Source organism: Dendropsophus ebraccatus, chromosome 10, assembly GCF_027789765.1.
Source record: "Dendropsophus ebraccatus isolate aDenEbr1 chromosome 10, aDenEbr1.pat, whole genome shotgun sequence".
NCBI lineage: Eukaryota > Metazoa > Chordata > Amphibia > Anura > Hylidae > Dendropsophus > Dendropsophus ebraccatus.
The window spans coordinates 69,776,115-69,796,143 of NC_091463.1; the positions used below are offsets into that span (position 1 = coordinate 69,776,115).

Consider the following 20,029-nt stretch of genomic DNA (forward strand, 5'->3'; position numbering starts at 1 on the left):
CAATTGGGGTTGTGAGTTCTCCAAAAGTGCCGCATATTCGCATAGTAATGACACACCGCTGAAATCAACATCTGTCACTATTTTATGCTGCCTTCTAGGAGGACATCATAAAGGGGCGGACAGGTTCCCTTTAAAGGCACCTAAAGGGAATCTGTCACAGTGACAGACCCCTTAAACATAAGCCAGCAGCTGCTACTGTGATTGTTCGTGGTGTCTCTTTATGTGGCTGAACAGTACTCATTTCTAGAGTTATAGGCTATGGACACCTTTACTCTAATTTTTTTCCATTGATCATTTGCTTCCAAATTGCAAAATTAAGCGTTAAACTTTCTAAGTAGTATTCATTACAAAATTCCCTACCATTTTGCTGCTGTGAAGTCTGTGTAACTCCTTCACGTATCTGGCTGTCCTGCTGCTTCTGACATTATCTAAGATTAGACCGCGCACAGCATCTGACTCTCTGTGCCTCCTTCCTTCATTGTTAGTGATAACAGAAGAGAGTGGGAGAATGGTGTACATGGCAGAACAGAGAGTGGAGACTGGGGGAAGCATCTAAGATATCAGAGGGAGCACCATGGCAAACTCTGGCACAGGTAAACAGCAGTACAAAACATGTAATATCACACTGTACTGTACTGTAGAGTAACGCTACTAGACAGCCAGCCAGTGCAGTACTGGGGTTTACCAGTAAAAAGTCCACTTTTATTAGTCATCTAGTTGTTCACATGTGCCACAGATCCTACTTCTTTACCTAAGGCCAATGTAACTTGAGAGACCACTGTATAATTTATATATCATTGTGTTCTCAAAGAGGTAGTCCGGCCAGGGGCTTTTTTTTTTCCAAAATCTTTCCAGGGATTCAATAATAAAACACACTTACCTCCCTGGCTCCTGTGCTGCCTCTGGTATCTTACCACTCCGTCCTGATGTGTTTCCGGGTTCTGGGGCTAAGATCTTGCTGGCCCATCCAGCCAATCAGTGGTTTCTCACCTCAGTAGCTGATTGGCTGGGCAGCTCTGCAACATTACGGCTCCAGAACCTGTAAGCAGCCCGGACAGAGTGGACAGAGGCAGAGTGTGCTTTATTACTTTCAAACAACCCATCCCAGGGCAAATCTCAAAAAAGGCCCATGTCTAATGTACCCATTTAAATTGGGGGTGACTGGCCTAAGGGCCCTATTATACTCATCGATAATCAGCCGAATCAGGCCAATTATCGCTCTATGTAATAGGGAGAACCATCAACCAATGAAACGATCATTGGCTGATTATTTCTTTAAGTCCAGACCTAAAGTCATTGGGCATTGGGTGCGCATCGCTACATATAATAGCAGTGTGCGCCTAATAATGTAATAATTCACCTTACCACGTTCCCTGGCGACCTTCTCCGCTGTCTGCAGCTCTGCCTTCTGTTATGGTCCCTGCACTGACAGGCTGCGGCTGCTCAGCCAATCACTGGCCGCGGCCTGTCTCAGCCAGTGAGAGATCGGAACAGAAGAGACCGGAACAGAAGACAGAGCTCCAGACATCTGGAAAGGCCTCTGGGGACATCAGGGACGGTGGTAAAGTGAGTTAATACTTTATCATTTTACACTAAAGGCAAGGGCTACACGGACATTGCTAACAATGTCCATGTAGCCCTTGCTGCCTGATAGTCAGTAATTGTAATCGCTCAGTAAATGAGCACTGATCTAGCAGATTAGCACTCGTTTACAATTTATGATCGGGCCGTGTAATAGGATCCTAACTCTGCTGTACCATGCCATGGAATCTCGGCTGGAGCGTATACACATAGTATAAACTCCGGCTGGGATCCCTAGCCGCGCTGCAAAAAAAAAGTGACGTTAGGTTTCTGTGGCCGCTATTCATTGAATAGCAGCCGCAGATAACCTGTCAGTGCACACAATGAAGCGCGCGGCTCCGGCCGCACGCTCCATTGTGTGCAGTGGGGAGTTCTGAAGCGGGCGCACACTGATGCGCCCCCATCAAAACTCAGCAGTGCTGAAGATCTCCCGGCTGGTACTGCAGTACCAGCCGCAGTGGTGGATTATAATAGGGGCGTTTTGGGCGGCAGCCCGGGGCCCTGAGCTCCTGGGGGACCCATGACCACCCAAAAAGACTTATACTTTCAATGGTGTACTGTCTCCTGGCTACACTTCTGCCATGATTTGCAAAAAATCACTGTTTTTTTTATGGCAATTTTGCACAAATCAGGACATCATGACATTATCTATCCTGTACTATGAACGCCAGGCTAGTGCAGCCATAGTTACAGTGAGGTGGGGGGGCCCAGGCTTGGTGAACAGCCCGGGGCCTATGGTAAAGTTAATCTGCCCCTGACCGGCCGGGATGATCTTATCTGACACCAGCCATTCCGTGACCTGGCCGGGTCACGAAACGACCAGTGTCATACAATGTGTGAACATAGCCTAAGTGTGTATAAGATTTCAGAATCAAACATTTATTTTTGGTGACCCGATTGCCTACATTACATTCACAATCAACTTTACTGACCACTTTGGACATAGCATCAGATTTGACAGATGGCATCCATGTACATTCCCATTACCCCTTCTATGGAGAGGGTCAGGTTTATCCACAGCAACCCCTAAGGTTTCTGCTAATAGCTTTGTTTTCTACAATCGCCTACCAGCTAAGCATATGCAGATACTGACAGCATGATGACTATTACGGGACACATATTATAAAATGGGTGTTTATTTTAAAGTCGGTTTAGAAAATGAGATTATTTGCTTTAAGTAGTGCCAATGTAATCTAATGACTACAGACCGGTATGACTGAGGGTCGGCTCATGCATATCTGAGCTCACAGAAAAACAATTACTTTGAAAGTAGAACTACAAACATTTCCTTCCTGTGAAACAGTAATAAATAGCCGGAGCAATTAAACTATTAAAACCACATGCTGCTGGAGTGATCCCCGCAGTTACGATTATTTCCTTTTGTGGCCTAGTAAGTTAAATGGTATTTCTGCAAATGATGTGTATTAGCAGGTATCTGGCAAATCTCATCTGCTGGAGCTCTGCTGAGTCTAGATCTGGTATTTAAAGCTTAACCTGCATTGTTCTCTTGTGAATTGGAGGTCACCCATTGGTTGTTGTTAACATGCTGTTCTCTCGCACTTTGCGGAATGAGCAATTACTGGGTGGTTCTGAGGCTCGACTGTTAAGATGTTATGATCTGTGTAAAATAGCTCTCCTCCAGAAGGAAGAATTATCTCTGAAACTGAACCGTCTACAGATGGATGCCTCTAGTTTGGCTGATAATGTATTTCAATGCTCTTTAAGAGTTGGTCATTGACCTGCAAGGCACTAGAGACAATTTCCCTCCTTTTTGGAAAAGAATTAATTTGCATAAGTTTTCCCATTGTGCATTGCTGTAAAGACACTCTACCAGCCCCATCTCCACAAGGGAAAACAGATGGTGTTATCGATAAATGGTGTTATCGACAAATGGTGTTATCGATAAATATAAAAATCTTCATGTTTAGATTTTTAGTTTTTTTACTGTGGATGACAGCAACTTTGATGGATGGAATAATATTTATAAAATATTAATATTAATAGACAATTTTGTAGGAAGAAGTGCAAATATGAATACTAGCACATGAGCCCTGTTCTCATCATGTAGAATACTTTTAAAGGGAATCTGTCAGCTATAGATCATGCTCGGAGCTGCGGACATGAGCAGATAGCTGATAGAGAAATAACAAAGATATCTGTCTTCTAGCTGATGGCTGTTTGCAAAGTTATAAAATTAGGTTTTTCTTCTAAGTTCAAGAGCTAGAGAGGCTGGGCTGAGTTGCAGCACCCCCCCCCCCCCCCCCCCCCTATTCTGATGTACAGTGGCACAGTGCTAGAAGCCAAACCCTGTACACGAAACATATGGGACAGGAAGAGAGGAGAGCTTAGAAAAAATGCATGATTTTATAAGTTTGCAAATAGCCATCAGCTAAGTGACAGGTATCATCCCACATCTGCAGCTCTGAACGTGATATAGAGCTGACGGATTCCATTTAAGTTTAACTGGAACCTGTACCCTTCCCCCGTACCTTACAAATGTATTAAATTTACATTTTTTAATGGTGTCCAATGGAGTGATGCCAAAATCTGCTACAATGGCTTTAATTGGTGCTTATATGTAGATTAGGGCTATGCCATCAAGAAGGAGGAGACACAGTCAATTGCAGTCACAATGGCGTGCCCCTCCTCCCTTGGGAGGCACTCCGATATTTAGCACTTCTTTACTGATATGGTCAGACATTGCACATTTGCTGGGATTACACTGTGGCTGATTATTCCTGTACTCAGGGACATCAGTCAATTCTCCTGGGAGCGAGAAAGGTGCGGCCACCGTGACTGCCAGCGGCCGTCTCTTCTCTTCCTTGACTGCATAGTTATCCATGGTGTAAAAAAGTGGATTGAACTTCACTTCCCAAACAGAATCAAATTCTATTCTAGTTGGAAGGTGCAGTCCTTTATATGCTTGTTCTCCTAGCACTGTTTTGATTTGTGAGTTTAAAGGGGTAGTTCAGCAAAAAAAAAAAAAAAAAAAAACTAAAAAATAAAACCCAGCAACAACAATTCTTTCAAATCAACTGGTGCCAGAGATTTGTAATTTACTTCTATTAAAAAAATCTTAAGTCTTCCAGTACTTATCACCTGCTGTATATCCCGCAGGAAGTGGTGTATTCTTTCCAGTGCTGCCACCTCTGTCTGTGTTAGGAACTGTCCAGAGCAGTAACAAATCCCCACAGAAAATCTCTCCTGCTCTCCAGACTGACAAAAATATCACTTCATGTAGGACATACAGCAGCTGATAAGTACTGGAAGACTTGATTTTTTAATAGAAGTAAATTAAAAATCTCTGGTATTTTCTAGCACTGGTTGATTTGAAAGAAAAATAAAGCCTTTTGCTGAACTACCCTTTTAAGAACTAGTTTTCTAGTGTTATGAGAAAACTAATGTGAATACAAACCAATGGTGTTCACAATAACCAATTTAATTTCATGTATTATTTTGAAGGTCACAGCTAGAAAGCATTACACTGGTTTCCATGGCCTTGTTTGCTATTCCTCTTTCAACTGTATTTTATCCTCATTCTATTCTTATTTGGTGCAATTCCTGTGACTTTTATCATTGTCCTTGGAAGGGAGTATAACAATTTGGTATTTCTTTTGTAAGGATGAGTATTGTTCTGGTAGCTTCATCTCTCTGCGCACATTAAATTCAAAGAACAAAAGAAAGGGGGAAAAAAGCAACAGAAATCCACAAAAAAATAGGAGATTGTAAATAAACAGAGCGTTAATGGAAACAACCTGCGTCCTTCACATTAACCATCATCCTTCGCTCTGCATTGAATGAGGCATAAAGCAAGCCTGGTGTTTCAGATAGACATCAGAAAGCCAGATGTAGGTACGGCAAGAGTCAATGATTGAACACCCCCCCTCCCAGGGAACTGGCTAAACACCGGCTCATTCAGGAATCCATCTACTGTCTACAGGCTTTGTTTGGCTCATTAAACATTGCTATTGTTAAAGTTTTTTGTCAAACTACTCTGAAGCCTGGTGGCACTTTCTAACAATAATCATTTAAGAAAGGTCAGCAAGGACTAAAGGCATATTTTACAAGACCCTATGCTAGATATAATCTAAATTCTTTTTATTTCTCTTCCTCAAAGGAGTGGTCAAGGATTTCAAAAAGTAGCGTCACTGTTGTCCCTATGTTGGGGCTGGTTTTACTATTAGACTTAAATTTAAATAATAAATAATGATTATGTTCTTTATTTAACAAAATACGGCCTTATTTTTGCAGCACGGTGGCTTGTGGTTAGTACGGTACCCTTGCAGTGCTGGGGTCCTGGGTTCAAATCCCACCAACATCTGCAAAGAGTTTGTATGTTCCGTCTGCGTTTGAGTGAGTTTCCTCCAGGTACGGAATAAATGCACAGACACGTTTGTACATTTTCAAAATTCTTCTCAAATTCTCTTTTGTGAATTTCAAAAAAGCAATACAAAAATGTCAAAATTTTTGTGATAGAAAAGTCTCAACACCCACGAGTGCAAACACATTAAAGGGGCTCCGCCTAGATTGGAAGTCCGTGTATCCTGTTCGGCAGAGACTTCCAATCTGGACGGGAGGCCAGTAGCTGGCATAGTCACGCTACGTTTCGGAGGCCCAACCCTCCTTTGTCAATCGGGTACTTTCCTCTGGGTACGCCAGTTACCTCCCACACCCAAAACGTACAAGGTGAATTTAGATGGTAAGCCTTAATGGGGGCAGGGACCAAAAGTGGCAAACTATGTAAAGTGCTGCGGAATCAGTTGGCGCTATACAAATAAAAGCATTATTATTATTATTTTTATTATTATTTTTGCCTCAAAAATCTGTGTGAACATAGGCTAACACTGTTTATGATTTAAAAATACCTTTTTTTAATGATCTGGACAACTAGAATTGTGGAATTATAACTTCATGGATAATTAAAAGCTTCTAAAAAGAAAAAAACAACAAATTTTCAAATAATTTGCTGCAATTTTAGTCCTATACAAAATTGTCAAATTTTACTGTCTAACTTACCTGTATGCTGTAGTGTGATTTTTCTGCTGCTCTCCCTTCTTTTTCCTAGAAGCAAATCACAGTATCTCAAAGACCTACCGGCCAATCAGATAGTTATAGAGTGAGCTCACTTGATCCTTCCACCAAAATTGTCTTGCTGATTTTGGACAGCTTGTGTGGCCGATGGCTCCTGTGACCTCTAAGGAAACTGGTTGAGGTCACTGGTCACCATTCATATCATATCAGATTTAGCATTTTGAGTATGCTTCATTTATTTTTCTGCATAAGTTTTACAGGTGGCCAAAAACTGGACAGAAAATGACTGGCCCTACTGTCAGTGTTTGTTTTCTATGAGCAGACACTGCAGCCTTGATAGGCAAATTGCCTTTGTATTTGAATTAACAACAATCAGTGACATGGATTGGAAAGCGAGTGGACAGTCAGTTGATATAATGGAGGCAGAAAAAATGCAGTTGAATGGCATTAAACAACCTTGACAAGAGCCAAGTACAATGACTAAATGACTGGGTCAGGACACTATTAAATTAAAACAGCACATTTTATTTATATATATATTTTTTTTTTTTTGGGGGGGGGGGGGGGGGGGGAGGTTCCACTATGCAGTGGTTATCATTAGAGAGGAGTGTGACTCGAGCATGCTCAAGTTGAATCTCTCGGCACTTGAATACCGGTGGCTGATGTTGGAAGTTGAATGCAGCCCTAGGGAGTCAAGGAAAACATGGAAACAGCCTATGGATGCATCAGACTTTTTCAGCCACCGGCATTCACATTCCGAGAGATTTGACTCAAGCATGTTTAAGTCGTGGTAAACCAGCTAGTCCTGTGTATCTAAGGCTCATTGGTAAAAGTGGAAGCAAAGGCTAACCCATCAGGTCCATTCCCATAGAAGAGCTACTATAGCACCCAGTATATCAGAGTTTTGTGTACACAAGGGTCATGCTTACCCCTGTCTCCTGCTGAAGCCACCTATGACGTGCACATCAGCATCAGAACTGGATCATGGTTAAATGCAAGAAGGTGGCCTGGTGGTCCGATGAATTATATTGTCATTTAAGTCATATAGAGAGCTGGTCAAATCTTTGGAGAAGAGGAGACACCAAGATAAACTATACAAAGAACTGAAACTAGTGGTGACGATGTTCTGTTCATTGTTCTACTGAGAAATCTTCGGCCCTAGCTAGAGATAAGCAAACTTTGAGCATGCTTCGGTTTGTCTGAACCCGGACTTTCTGCATTTGAATACCAGTGGCTGAAGAAGTTGGATGCAGCCCTAGAGAGTCGTGGAAAACATGAATACAGGCTATGGTTTTATCCAAGTTTTCCAGGTAGCCTTGCTCGGGTTTGCTCATCTCTAGTCCTAACGTGAATGTATCTTGCACATGTATCACCTTCCTAAATATTCTTGTAGACCAACCATCTGACCCTCAAATATGCATTGCACTCCTGCCATTTATTACTGTGTTTCTTCATAGGCAAAATAGAATTTAAAAAAATGACCCCAAAGGTGTCCGGTATGAATGTAGACTAAAGACAAACTGGCACAGATCAAATGGCACAGATGTCTGGTATGGCAAAAACCTTAGACTACCGTACAATGCCTCTTTACACCACCACACAAGGGGAGAACACCTTTTTTTAGGGCCAGTTCACACTGAGGAATCAGAGCTGAATTTCAGCGCTGATTCAACACTGAAAATTTTGCCTGACAATATCATGCAATTTACACAACAGAATTTCCGCACTGAATTTTCTGCAGCGGATCCGCTTTCCACCACAAGAATTGACAAATCTTCTGGTGGATTCCACTGCGGGAATCCCATTGAAATAAATTGAGCAGTGAGTTTCTGCTTTGAAATGTTTCAGCATGGAATGCTTGCGGAAATTCAGCGTGGAATCTCTGCGGAATTGGAAAACAGAATGAATTTGATTAAATGAAAAATGAATTTGCGCAGAATTCTGCCAGAGGTGATTCCAGAAGAAACATTTTCCTTGCAGATTCCGCACGGAATTCTGCGAAAATTCAGTGCGGAATTCTGCAAGAAAAATTTCCTCGCTTCAGTGCTGATTCCTCACTGGCCCTTAATGTGGAATTAAGGGAATGACACAATTCCATGTAAGGCTTCGTTTACACGGAGCAAAACTGGTGGAATTCCGCTGCAGAATTCTTCGACACGGAATCCCGCCAGCCTCCCTGTCATAATGACAGTCTATGGGAGACTCACGTGCCTCCTCTCTCTGCGCTGAAGACATGTCCATTCTTCAGCACAGAAAGACGCGGAGAGAGGAGGCGCCCGAGCCTCTCATAGACTGTCATTATGACAGGGAGGCTGGCAGGATTCCGTGGCAAAGAATTCTGCCGCGGAATTCCGCTAGTTTTGCTCCATGCGAACGGAGCCTAAGTCGAGCAGGAAAAAAAAATCCCTCTGTATGAAAAACAAAAACAGTAGTCCCATAGGTTTATATGGGTGATGTTTGTGCAGAGCTCAGTCCACAGTTTTCTCTATTTACTCTGGCTATTTAACTCTTATTTTCTAGTCACCGTAATGAAGCAACTGACTGAAGTCACATCTCAAATAACTGCAATAAATTCTCTTCTTTTTCGGAGCCCCTTTGGAGTGGCGGCGGCCAGTGGCTAGGTGGCACTGTTGCCTAGATGTCTGTTTTTGTCGAATTAAATCCTGGCGCTTTCTTATAACCTGTTATGTAGACCGACTTAAGGGAGGATTTTGTGGTTAATAGCCAAGAATTTCCTTTGAAAGCAGGTGAAAAAACAGCTTACATTCCAGCATTTTTTCATAAGCTACTGGAAATGATTTTCTAGTCTCAAAGCTCTGGGTATTTTATTGCCTATTAATCAGCACATATTCATTGTTGAGGCTCCGCTTTGAAAGGCAGCAGAGATAAAACCCGCTATCCTGAATATTAACTGGTAGCATTATGTCACCGCATTGTACTCTGACAAACCTCCTGGAATTAAAACAGCCTCTATCCTGTGCAAACAGGAGGACGGTGCTCAAAACCCGATTATTTTTACAAGCTGTATTTTTAAAGAAGTTATAACTATGCCAACCGCAATTGATTTAATTATTGTGGGCGAACTCCATTGCCTATAACAATTCACATGTGTTCAGTGCATTAACAGTTGCCTATTCACTGTGTGCATAGACAGGGCAGTGCTAATACATTCTGAATAATAAATTATACTTTAAAGTTCTTTTTTATAACATGGCAACTATAGCTTATTATGGCCATAGACTTACTATGCATTCAGGTAAATCTAGTTAAAGGGGTTGTCTAGGACAATGAAAAGAAGAAATAAAACACTTATCTATTTATGCCAAGTCGTTACAATACTAAACGTTACAATAAAGAAGCAATAAAGATTTCCCCATATAATGTATTACTATTCCTACAGTGCTTTCTATTCCATCCCAGCTCTGCTGCATCTGTATTCATTGCTTACTGTAGCTGCATCATGTGACCAGCATTCAGACTGCAAGAAAATTACATTCTCTTATGAAATATTCTATCTTAGGTCAGCTGACTTTTTGTGGTACAGGATGCCATCATCACCTATCACATCCCTCCCGGCAGCCCCCAGACCATTTCCACCCACCCAACTCTATTTCTATGCTGCTGCTGTTTGTACAGGATCAGGACGTATAGTAGTTATACACTTCCCCTGAGGTTGTGTTCACTTGTTGCATTTTTGCAGTGATTTTTTTCAGAAATCATGTCAAAAATGCCATTATATTACTGCAACTTGGCAAATCTCTGGGGTATATTCACACAACTTACATGTTTCCTAAGCTAAACACAAACAAAAGTGTTGGGTAACAGTTTTTTTTGCCCCATATAACATGCCATAGGTTTACTGTATACATGGGCATATCCTGAGAACCATATGCCAATGTACATGTGTGCTGCCATATACCTGGCCCATTTCCATTCATTTCAATAGATCAGTCATAGTCCTAAAGTCTACAAGTGATTGCATGTGGTGTCCGAGTGGATACTGTACTTTTGTGAAACCCCAAATCACAGTCACTTATTTCAGTCCAGCACCACAGTATACACTCGGAAATACAGTGATCCCTCAACTTACAATGGCCTCAACATACAATATTTTCAACATATGATGGTCCTTTCTGGACCAGACTCAACATACAATGCAATGGACAGTCAGGATCTGCGGCACATGTAAGTAACTAGATGGTCAACCAATGAAACTGGCCATTATACTGGTAAAACCCCAGTATTAGTAAAGTGCATGCACTGGTTGGCTGTCTAGTAGTGATTCTCTGAGTATAATGTGATACTACATGTCCTGTGCTGCTCTTTAGCTGGGCCGGTTTTCCATAGAATTTTGGTCTCAACATACAATATTTTCAACATACAAAGGTCGTCCTGGAACCAGTTAATATTGTATGTTGAGGGACCACTGTAGATTGAGCATAGTAGCTAATAGACTACTCTCGGACCATTAAAATGAATGGGCATTGCTCGGGTATGTTGCGCTCTGTGTTGGTATGCTATTATTCAGGAATGCTGACTTATACAGAAAATGTAGGGCTATTTACAAATGGGAACCTAGCCTAACTCACCATTGTCAAACATTACCTCATATTTAGTTGCAATGATAGTAAGTGAACCCTTTGTCATTGCTTGCTCTATGATATACTTGGTTTTATGGAGATGCAAAATTTAACTAAGTTATTAACACACAGTTACACTGTTCATGTCTTGAGTAAACATCCACAGTGCAGGGGGAAAGGGTTAATGAACCCCTATGTTAATGAATTATCTAATAGCCAAATTGCAAAAGGTGTTTCAGTTGAGATTAGGAGTATGGGGTTCACAGGTGCTTTGCCTATAAATAAAGGTACCCAAGCCAGGTTATTAACAAATCTATTCTTTTCAAGAACTATTGTTTAGTTTAAACCATTCTTCAAAGCAAAAATTTTCAGAAGACCTCAAAGACAATGACATATGCAACCCATGTGGCCGTGTTTCTGGAAGAAGGCAGCCATGTGTCTCACACAAACATCTCTGAGTTTTAGGAATACTATGGCTGTGGCAGAGGGGGAATGATGGAGGCGGCAGATTTAAAGGGGCATGTTGTTATTATTTAAGAGCTATTTATTAACCTGCAAATACCATGTGGCTAATGTTGCATTCACTCTGGAAAATATTTAATAAAAACATTCCAAAATAGCGACGACAATTCCTTACATTTTTTTTCTAATCCAAGGTAATCTGAGCAAGTCCCGCAAGGTAAAGTCATCATGCCTGGAAAACGGCTCGCCTCCAAAACCATTCTGCTGGCAATTCAGAACACATTTTAGGTTTACAGTTCCATTAGGTAATCATTCTGCTCCGTCCTGGACAGATATCAAAGGAACCCATAGCAAACACTTTATATGATAAACTGTAATAAAACCTTTTTTTTTATTAAGTGATGAATGGTGAGTAACCAGTTACATATGTATCGTTCAGGATAGACGTCCATAGCATTGGATGGGATCGCTCACTGGCCGCTTGTTGATGTCGTACTAGCGGCATTGTGGTGGACCTTGACAAAATCTGTTTAGCTCGACACAATAACAGTGTTTATTCCCAGGAATCCAAATCCACAGGCAATTTTAACAACATAGGGAGAGAGAGCCAAGAATCCTTTGGAGTATGTGCAACATGCTTCAGGCTATTTTATGTCTCATTGTTAAAAAGAGCTCATTTATCTATTATATTACTGCTAACGGATTGTATCCACATGATGACCAGACACAGCATCGGTGCCCTGTATAAAGGAATCTGTCACCACCTTTATGCTGCCATCTCGGAGGACAGACAAACTGATTTCAGCATTGTATTTATTCTATGTGCCCATTTTAAGAAAGTTACACTTTTATAGTTGCTTTTGCTTGCATTGTGCTGTCCGTCCTCCCAATAGTGTTTCAGTATACAAATCATATGCATACAATTATATCAAAAATTTCAAGTAGATATCAGCGACACAGAAAAGCAGAACAAAAATATCAGAGAACAGGGTACAGGAAGACTTTTCATCTGGGTGTGCCTCCTTAGGCTTTGTTCACACTACGTATATTTTCATAAAACTACTATTAATACGAAAATATACGTGACGTTGCTGCCTATGGAATCCCGGCCGGAGTGTATACACATAGTATATTCAGTGGTTAGCGGCCACAGAAATCCATGTCAGTGCACACTGTGGAGCAAGCGGCTCCGGCCACACACTCCATAGTGTGCAGTGGAGAGTTCTGATGCGGGTGCACACGGATGTGCCCGCATCAGAACTAAGCGGCGCTAAAGATCATCAGTACCGACCGGGATTATCTTTTCTGAGACCGGCCATTCCGTGACCTGGCCGAGTCACGGAACGGCCCATCTCTTACGAAGTCTTAAAATGGCCTTATGGTGAAAACACATGATCAGGGTCCACTACCATATTAAAAATCTTCCATTACTCGCTATTAGAAATTACCACAATGCAGTTACAGTACAAACTACAACGTAACCTTCAGATTTTATGTATTAAAAAGTGCCATCAACTGCATAGTTATACCAATGTGTTTAGCCCAAATTTATGCCAAAATGAATATATCATTAAATTATATATCCAGCTTTTATGTTGGAAAAAAGTGGTGCCCTCCAATATGATATCATTCTAGCCTTACAATGATGCAATTACTTGGAATGTCTCATAGATAGCTATAAAATCACTGTGTAATGGCATCTTATAGCTGCCCCATCACATTCAGACAACTTTCTAAATAGTTAATGATGCAATTAACATTTAGTTTGTTCACATTAGCAATTTATACAAAAATGTGAGGTCTTACGAGGTATGATGGAACATGACATTATCCTCTTTTATGTCAGTCAAGAAAAAAGATAAAGTTATTCTGACATCTGGCACTCCTGCAGATCAGCTGTTCGGAAGAGCTGGGGCAACCACACTACACATTGAGGCCATACCATTGTGCAGTGGTGTCACCAGATTACTGCAGCTCAGCACCCATTTGAAATAATAGGAGCTACGCTGCGGTATTCTGGTGCCACCGCTACAGCTGATGGGTAGTGGTGTCGAGTGTTTGCACCCTACCAATCATTGAATAATCTCCTATACTGAAGATAAGCCATAAATCAATTCAGCCCGGAAAATGTCAGAACTGTTAGACAGTAGCATTTTGTCCTTTACACCATTCAAGAAAACTATTGTCAAAGGGGTTGTCCAAGCTTAGAATAACATGGCCACTTTCTTCCAAAAAAAAGCATCTCTTCTGTATTCAGTTTGGGTGTGTTTTTTTCATCTCAGTTTTTCACTGAAGTAAATGGAGCTGAACTGTAATTCCACACACAACCTGAGGACAGGGATGGTGCTGTCTTATCAAGAAAGTAGCTGTGCTTTTTTCTAATTTTGGATCATTTCTAATGTTCACACGTGGTATATTTTGGAAAATCTGCAGCATCTCCGCCATGTGTGAACACACCCTAAGGCTATGTTTACACGCTGTGTGAACATGGCCTAAATTTGATAAATAGACCAAATGATTAGCTAAATTACTCTTGTTCCTCAGTGACTGACAGACCACACAGCCCCGTTCCTGGCCGTAGTTTTCAGTCCACACACTGATCAGTCCTTTAATCGTCTACAAGGTCCATAGTCTCGTACAATGTTGGAGCAGTAGTCAGATGTGGTTGCAGTGATCGCAGGCTATATGGCCATTACTATATAGGCTTGATCAGACTTTCAGAGTCTCCTTTATGTTCTTATGGAGCTGAAATTACTATATATACCTTTCATTTAAGCGACCTAAACATGAACACCCCTTGAAAACTGATCTGTCATGTGAGACACATGCCTTTTCTATAAAACCTGCCTTCCCATGACTCAGAAGTGCAAACTAATGCTAATCTGAGATTTTCTGTCATGCTGTAAACAATTAGGAAGAAAAGCCAGGCATATCTGGCGGGGACTATTCCCAAGGAATGGCTTACTATTGGATTCCTACTTCATCCACCACCCATTTGTGGTATCTCATGGAAAAACTATGTTCTCAAAGTATTGACATGTAGTTTCATTTTTATTTACATTCTGGCATTTTAATCTGTTTTAGTGTCAAACTAGATAAAAGTCCATACATAGAATATGACTACAGACTTACATCTGTATATACATAACAGTAGGAGCTGTCTTGGAATTTCAGTTGTTTCGAATTAATATATATATATATTGTGCAGTATAGCATTTAAACTTTGCATTTCTACCTATATTGGAGTATGTATTGTAGCACTTTTTTGTCAGGGCAACACATGGTTGAGCACTTTTTGCACACTTAACTTTACCATTTTGTCATTACCAAACAGTATGGGGCTTGGCGGGTAGTCCTGCCACATCACCTGGCCACCTTTGAGAAAAAAGTTGTCTAAATATCTTTAATAACTGACAGCCGGATGATCGTTCAGCTGTTGGTTATCTCTCCCTTCTGCCACCCGTCCTACCAGCACACAGGAATGTTCAGCAAAGAAGTGCTGTGTTCTCTATGGGGAGGATTAAGCCGCAACTAGAGAGCTCTGGCTGTGGCTTATATCTCCCAGATCAAAGGGGTCTGCCCGTGATTTTCCATCACACTGGACCCCTATCTCCACCGATATTACTTGTCGGTGGTTCTTTGGGAGAGTCTTATACACCTTATACCGATGACTGAAGTTGCCGCTGCAATCTTCTGCAACCTCCATAAGAATATACAGTGGGGCATGGGTCAAAGGACCCTAATTTTGGATTTAGATATGGGACCTACCCCTATCAGACATTTATGGCATGTTGCCTTTCTATGCTATGAATGTCTATACTATATAATATGGATGGATATAATTAGAGATGAGCGAACCTGGAGCATGCTCGAGTCGATCCGAACCCGAACTTTCTTCATTTGATTAGCGGTTGTGGCTGCTGAACATGAATAAAGCCCTAAGGCTATGTGGAAATCATGGATATAGTCATTGGCTGTATCCATGTTTTCCAGACAACCTTAGAGCTTTATCCAAGTTCAACAGCCACTGCTAAGCAAATACCAAACGTTCGGGTTCGGATTGACTCGAACCGGAACCCGGTTCGCTCATCTCTAGATATAATACATTCACCTTCGCTCCACTTGATTGTATCTTTATCGCATTTATTATCTGTTGTCTCATTGAGGTCACTAAGAAGTTTTCCCGACATATGTTGGGTCTACAGGCAGTTTATTAGATGTTTGCAAATTTCACTGTGAAATCTCGGCCTCTCCGCTTTTCACAAAGCGCTTGCATAGATCATTCATTTATTACTTTTACATTTTAATGGTAATGCTGTGGTGTCTTGTATGAGTGGGAACAGCTAGGTCTATTTTCATGTTGCCTTTCATATTGTGCCGGTTCCATACTTAAGTCATAATTGAGTTCCATTGTCATTGTTTGGTGCAGCTGAGGTATGTTGCATGAAAGATATTGGATTTCATCGTGTGTAATTCAAATGATAAACAGTACATTGAAAGGGCCTTTTTTTAGCCTTGTCATTCCCAGCTTCTGTACTTGGACACACATGGGTTAGAAGAAAAGAGTTGGCTCAGGCCCAACAATCTGTTCCAGCATTTGTTCAGTTGTACTTAAGAGCAATGCATCTATGAACCTGAGAAAGCTCCCATTTTATTCTATATAGGGAGTAATGTTTCATTTATTTCAGTAAATTGCTGGATATTTACAAGTGTAAGTGGAAAAGTGCAGATCAAAAGTACTTGAAACAACCAACCCGCAGTCTGTATAAGCCTGTCTGCTGTTTTACTTTGTCTTAATAAAATAATCTCTGAGTGCATATAATATTAATAAACCTTTAGTCTGGTACAAAGGTTTTATGGACTGACCTAGATGAATAATAGAATAAGTTACCAATAGTTTATAGAGACAAAACTTTAAGGGGAATCTGTCAGCTCCAGGGCCCTTTTGTGTCCGCGGCCTGTGGTTGAGTCAGGTGACGCACTGCGGCCACAAATGAGCAGAGTATACCAAGGACCAGAAATGAGAGGAGAGTCATGCTGGGTATCAGAGGGGGGCCATGGATCTATGAGTGGAATTGGATTGGGAGAACAGGTATGCTGAGGACTAGGAATGAAAGGGGAGCCATGCCGGGGACCAGAAATGTGGAAGGGACCATTCTGGGGCCCAGAAATTAAAAGGAGGCCATGCAGCAGACAATAAATGGATGGGGTCCACAAGTGAGGCGAAGGGCTTTACTGGGAACTAGAAATGAAATTAAGGAATGAGAGGGGAGATGCGATTGCAGGTAGCTGATTTGTTGCTTCTCTGGCTGCCTGACTCAGCAATTGATGCAGTCTGCCTACAGCAGGCTGTACCAATGGAAGGCTGAGCTAATGGATCAAAGCTATACGCAAGTACTGCATTAATCTGCATGAGCATTCAAGTTGTTGTGAGGCCACAACCATGCTCGATTGTCATAAAAATGGCATACGGGATAAACAAAATATTTTTGCCAAAAATGATGGCTTATGCAAAACAAACCAATCCTAACTAACTACTAATGTACAGCTTCGATAAATGCCCTCCATCATGGGTAACACATCCCTCATTGTGTTATTTTTGGGGACCATTCATTACAAATGATTTTTATGCCTGGACCACAGGTCCAATGTTCTGTTTTCAATTTTCAGTTTCTCTTTGAAAAACTTTTTTTTTTAAGTTTAGAAAACTCAGACAATTGAGAGCCGTAACCAGAAAGGACATGCTGTGCAGTAAGAATCACAGGAAGTAATAGGGGAAATATCACTTTGTAAATTATATCTTGCAGTACATCTCTTCCTGAATTATTGCCTAAATATGTTAGATCAGTACAACAGAAACAGAAATAAACATCCTCTGCTTTCTACTTTTAAAGTAATTTTTACCAATTGTAGTTTTGTACCTACCCAAGGTCCCCTAGTTTAACACTGGTGATATAATATATGCATAGAAATATGGTATCATTGAGAATATTCTCTCTCTATTCATAGTAGGTAATTACTTATAGAGAATGTTATCAGCCTCCATCATAGTGGAAGAGAAAGAGAAGGACACATACTGCAGTGGTCCTGTCCTGTGATTGGCTGAGCAGCCTGTCAGACACTAATGATGTCCATGTAGGCCTTGCTGCCTGATTATCAGGCCGTCTTATAGGTTCAGTTTACTAAAATCATTGGGCCATAGTCGACCCATGTAATAGGATCCTTAAGGGCACAGACAAGCACTTCCCCTTCTCTATCTAATCATAGGTGGGGGTTTGAACACCCAGACCTCACTGATCAAAACTTTGGCATATGTCGGTGACAGAAGTTTTTGCAGGTGACAGAGACACATTATCTTGTACCACAGCAGTTCATGATAAACCACATGAGTGATTCTTGGCTACTTGGCTTGGCAATGTGTAAATGCGGCCTTTGGCTTACGTTTGGATTTAATTCTGTATGTGACATTAAATGTTATAACGTACAATATTATAAAGAGAACAATATCATTTTAGATGGCCATTTTACTTCCATATATATTATTTGCTGAATCAAAATAGTAGATTTTATGGGTCTGAAATCTTATCCATGTAATAACATTTCTGTTACTGAGCAAGACTGAAGAAAGCTAAGTGCTAAATATTTAACCATCCTATTTCTGTCTCATAAAATGACTTTCTGGCCAAAGTAATAAAGTGCTTGAATGTTCTCAGTCAAACCTCATCTTATGCTATGGCAATTGCATTTAGATTTGAGTTTCATTAGCCCTACAGCATGTGGAGGGATCGCAGTAATTCATTCTCATAGTAATACTTTGTAGTTAATCTCCACAGCAGTTTTATTTGTCCTTCTAAGGGACCAATACCTGTTAAAAATTAATGACCGAGCTAAAGAAAAAAGGTTTAAGGAGAAAATTGGAAATGGAAGCTGAAACGATTTCTGCAGGTTATGACTCAGATTTCATCCATATCGAATGACTGGTGTCCTGGTGGTTCACATATTTTAATCAGAGGCCTATGCTTTGTAATGGTTAAAAAGCAGCCAGATAAGTTCCTACTTCATAGGGTGGAATCAAAGTGAGGGGATAATTCAATAAGAAATGCATAGAGAGTGGCACCTTCTACAGTGTGTCTGGGCACTTTTCTATATAGTGAGATGTAACATATTCATATTATAATATTACGAGTGTCGCAACACTGATTTTCGTGCCCATGAGCTATATAAAGTGGGATTTACTTAGGTTAGAATAAAATGCGCATAAAATGTAAGTAAAAGTAATAAGTGGACTATATCTTCGGACTTATATAAGTTTTTTGCGGGGCAATTTGTTTGCATCATAAATTAATTCAGTTTGAATATGATTTAGTTTTTGCATATACGGCACCTATGCAGACCTATGTGCCGCCAAAAGCTACATTTACTCAATGTGCATAAGTATACTTCCTATTTACTTGTTTGTAGGCTGGCAAAAATATGGGGCAGAAGCAACAGAGTAACATAAAACTGTAGGATCTGACTACACAAAGGGGGACATTTATGAAGGGTGCGGGCTGGGCATACGTTGGAGGGAAGGCACAGTTTTGCCCCTTCTCCCTGGCTTATGCCTGTCCTGCCAAATCCCCCACTTGCTCGATGGGCAAGCGGGGGGGGGGGGGGGGGGGGAGTTGTTGCGCGGCAAGGTGGGGAGGAGAAATGTGATTTACCATGATTTATACCAGGTGTAAATCATGGCAGAAATGCCGTAAACGCCGGTCCAGCTGGATTCACTAAAAAGTTTGCGCCTCTTAGTGAATTCAGCGGCGCAATTTGTGTAAGACCGGTGTAAATCAGTCTTCATTAATGTCCCCCATAGGGTGTATTTGTAGTCTGTAACCATAGTGACCATAAGCATCATGGTCTCACATTGTGTAAAGGTTCACCTGGGTTGTTTTGTGACCTCATGGAAGAGTTCACCCCTATTGTAGGTTTTCTCAGTTTATGGATCATGGCTCTCATTGTGACTCCCTGCTATCGTAGAGACTTAGCAATGGTTTCGTAACCTTTTCCCGACTGGTAAATTTCAATTACTTTGGGCATCTTTAGAACATTGCATTGTGTGCTGCTTTTTTAATATCCTCTAGCTCACAGGTCTCAAGCTGCGGCCCTTCAGCTGTAGCAAAACTACACTCCCTATCATGTCTGGACAGCCAAACCATGACTGTCCAGTAATGATGGGAATTATACTTTTGCAACAGCTGGAGGGCCACAAGTTTGACACCCCTGCTCTAGGTGCTCCACATTGCTAGACAGGTTCTATTTAGGTGTTCAGATCCAGCCGTTCTGGTAGCATCCCTGGCTGGGTACAACTAGTAAACTTCAAACCAGTAATGAATTGA

The 20,029-nt window shown here is 41.2% G+C and overlaps 1 protein-coding gene across 2 annotated transcripts in view; it reads left to right on the top strand.

Moving 5' to 3' along the window:
- GPC3 (glypican 3) overlaps positions 1 to 20,029 on the top strand; it is a 329,376-nt gene that overhangs the window by 207,946 nt on the left and 101,401 nt on the right. The window contains exon 7 of one of the 2 annotated variants that reach the window (XM_069943176.1): positions 9,133 to 9,213. The exons of the other annotated variant lie outside the window; for it this stretch is intronic. Coding sequence (XP_069799277.1) covers positions 9,133 to 9,141 — 9 coding nt within the window. The 3' untranslated portion in view covers positions 9,142 to 9,213. Of the gene's footprint in view, positions 1 to 9,132; positions 9,214 to 20,029 lie in introns of those variants that run through there. 2 annotated transcript variants of the gene reach the window in all.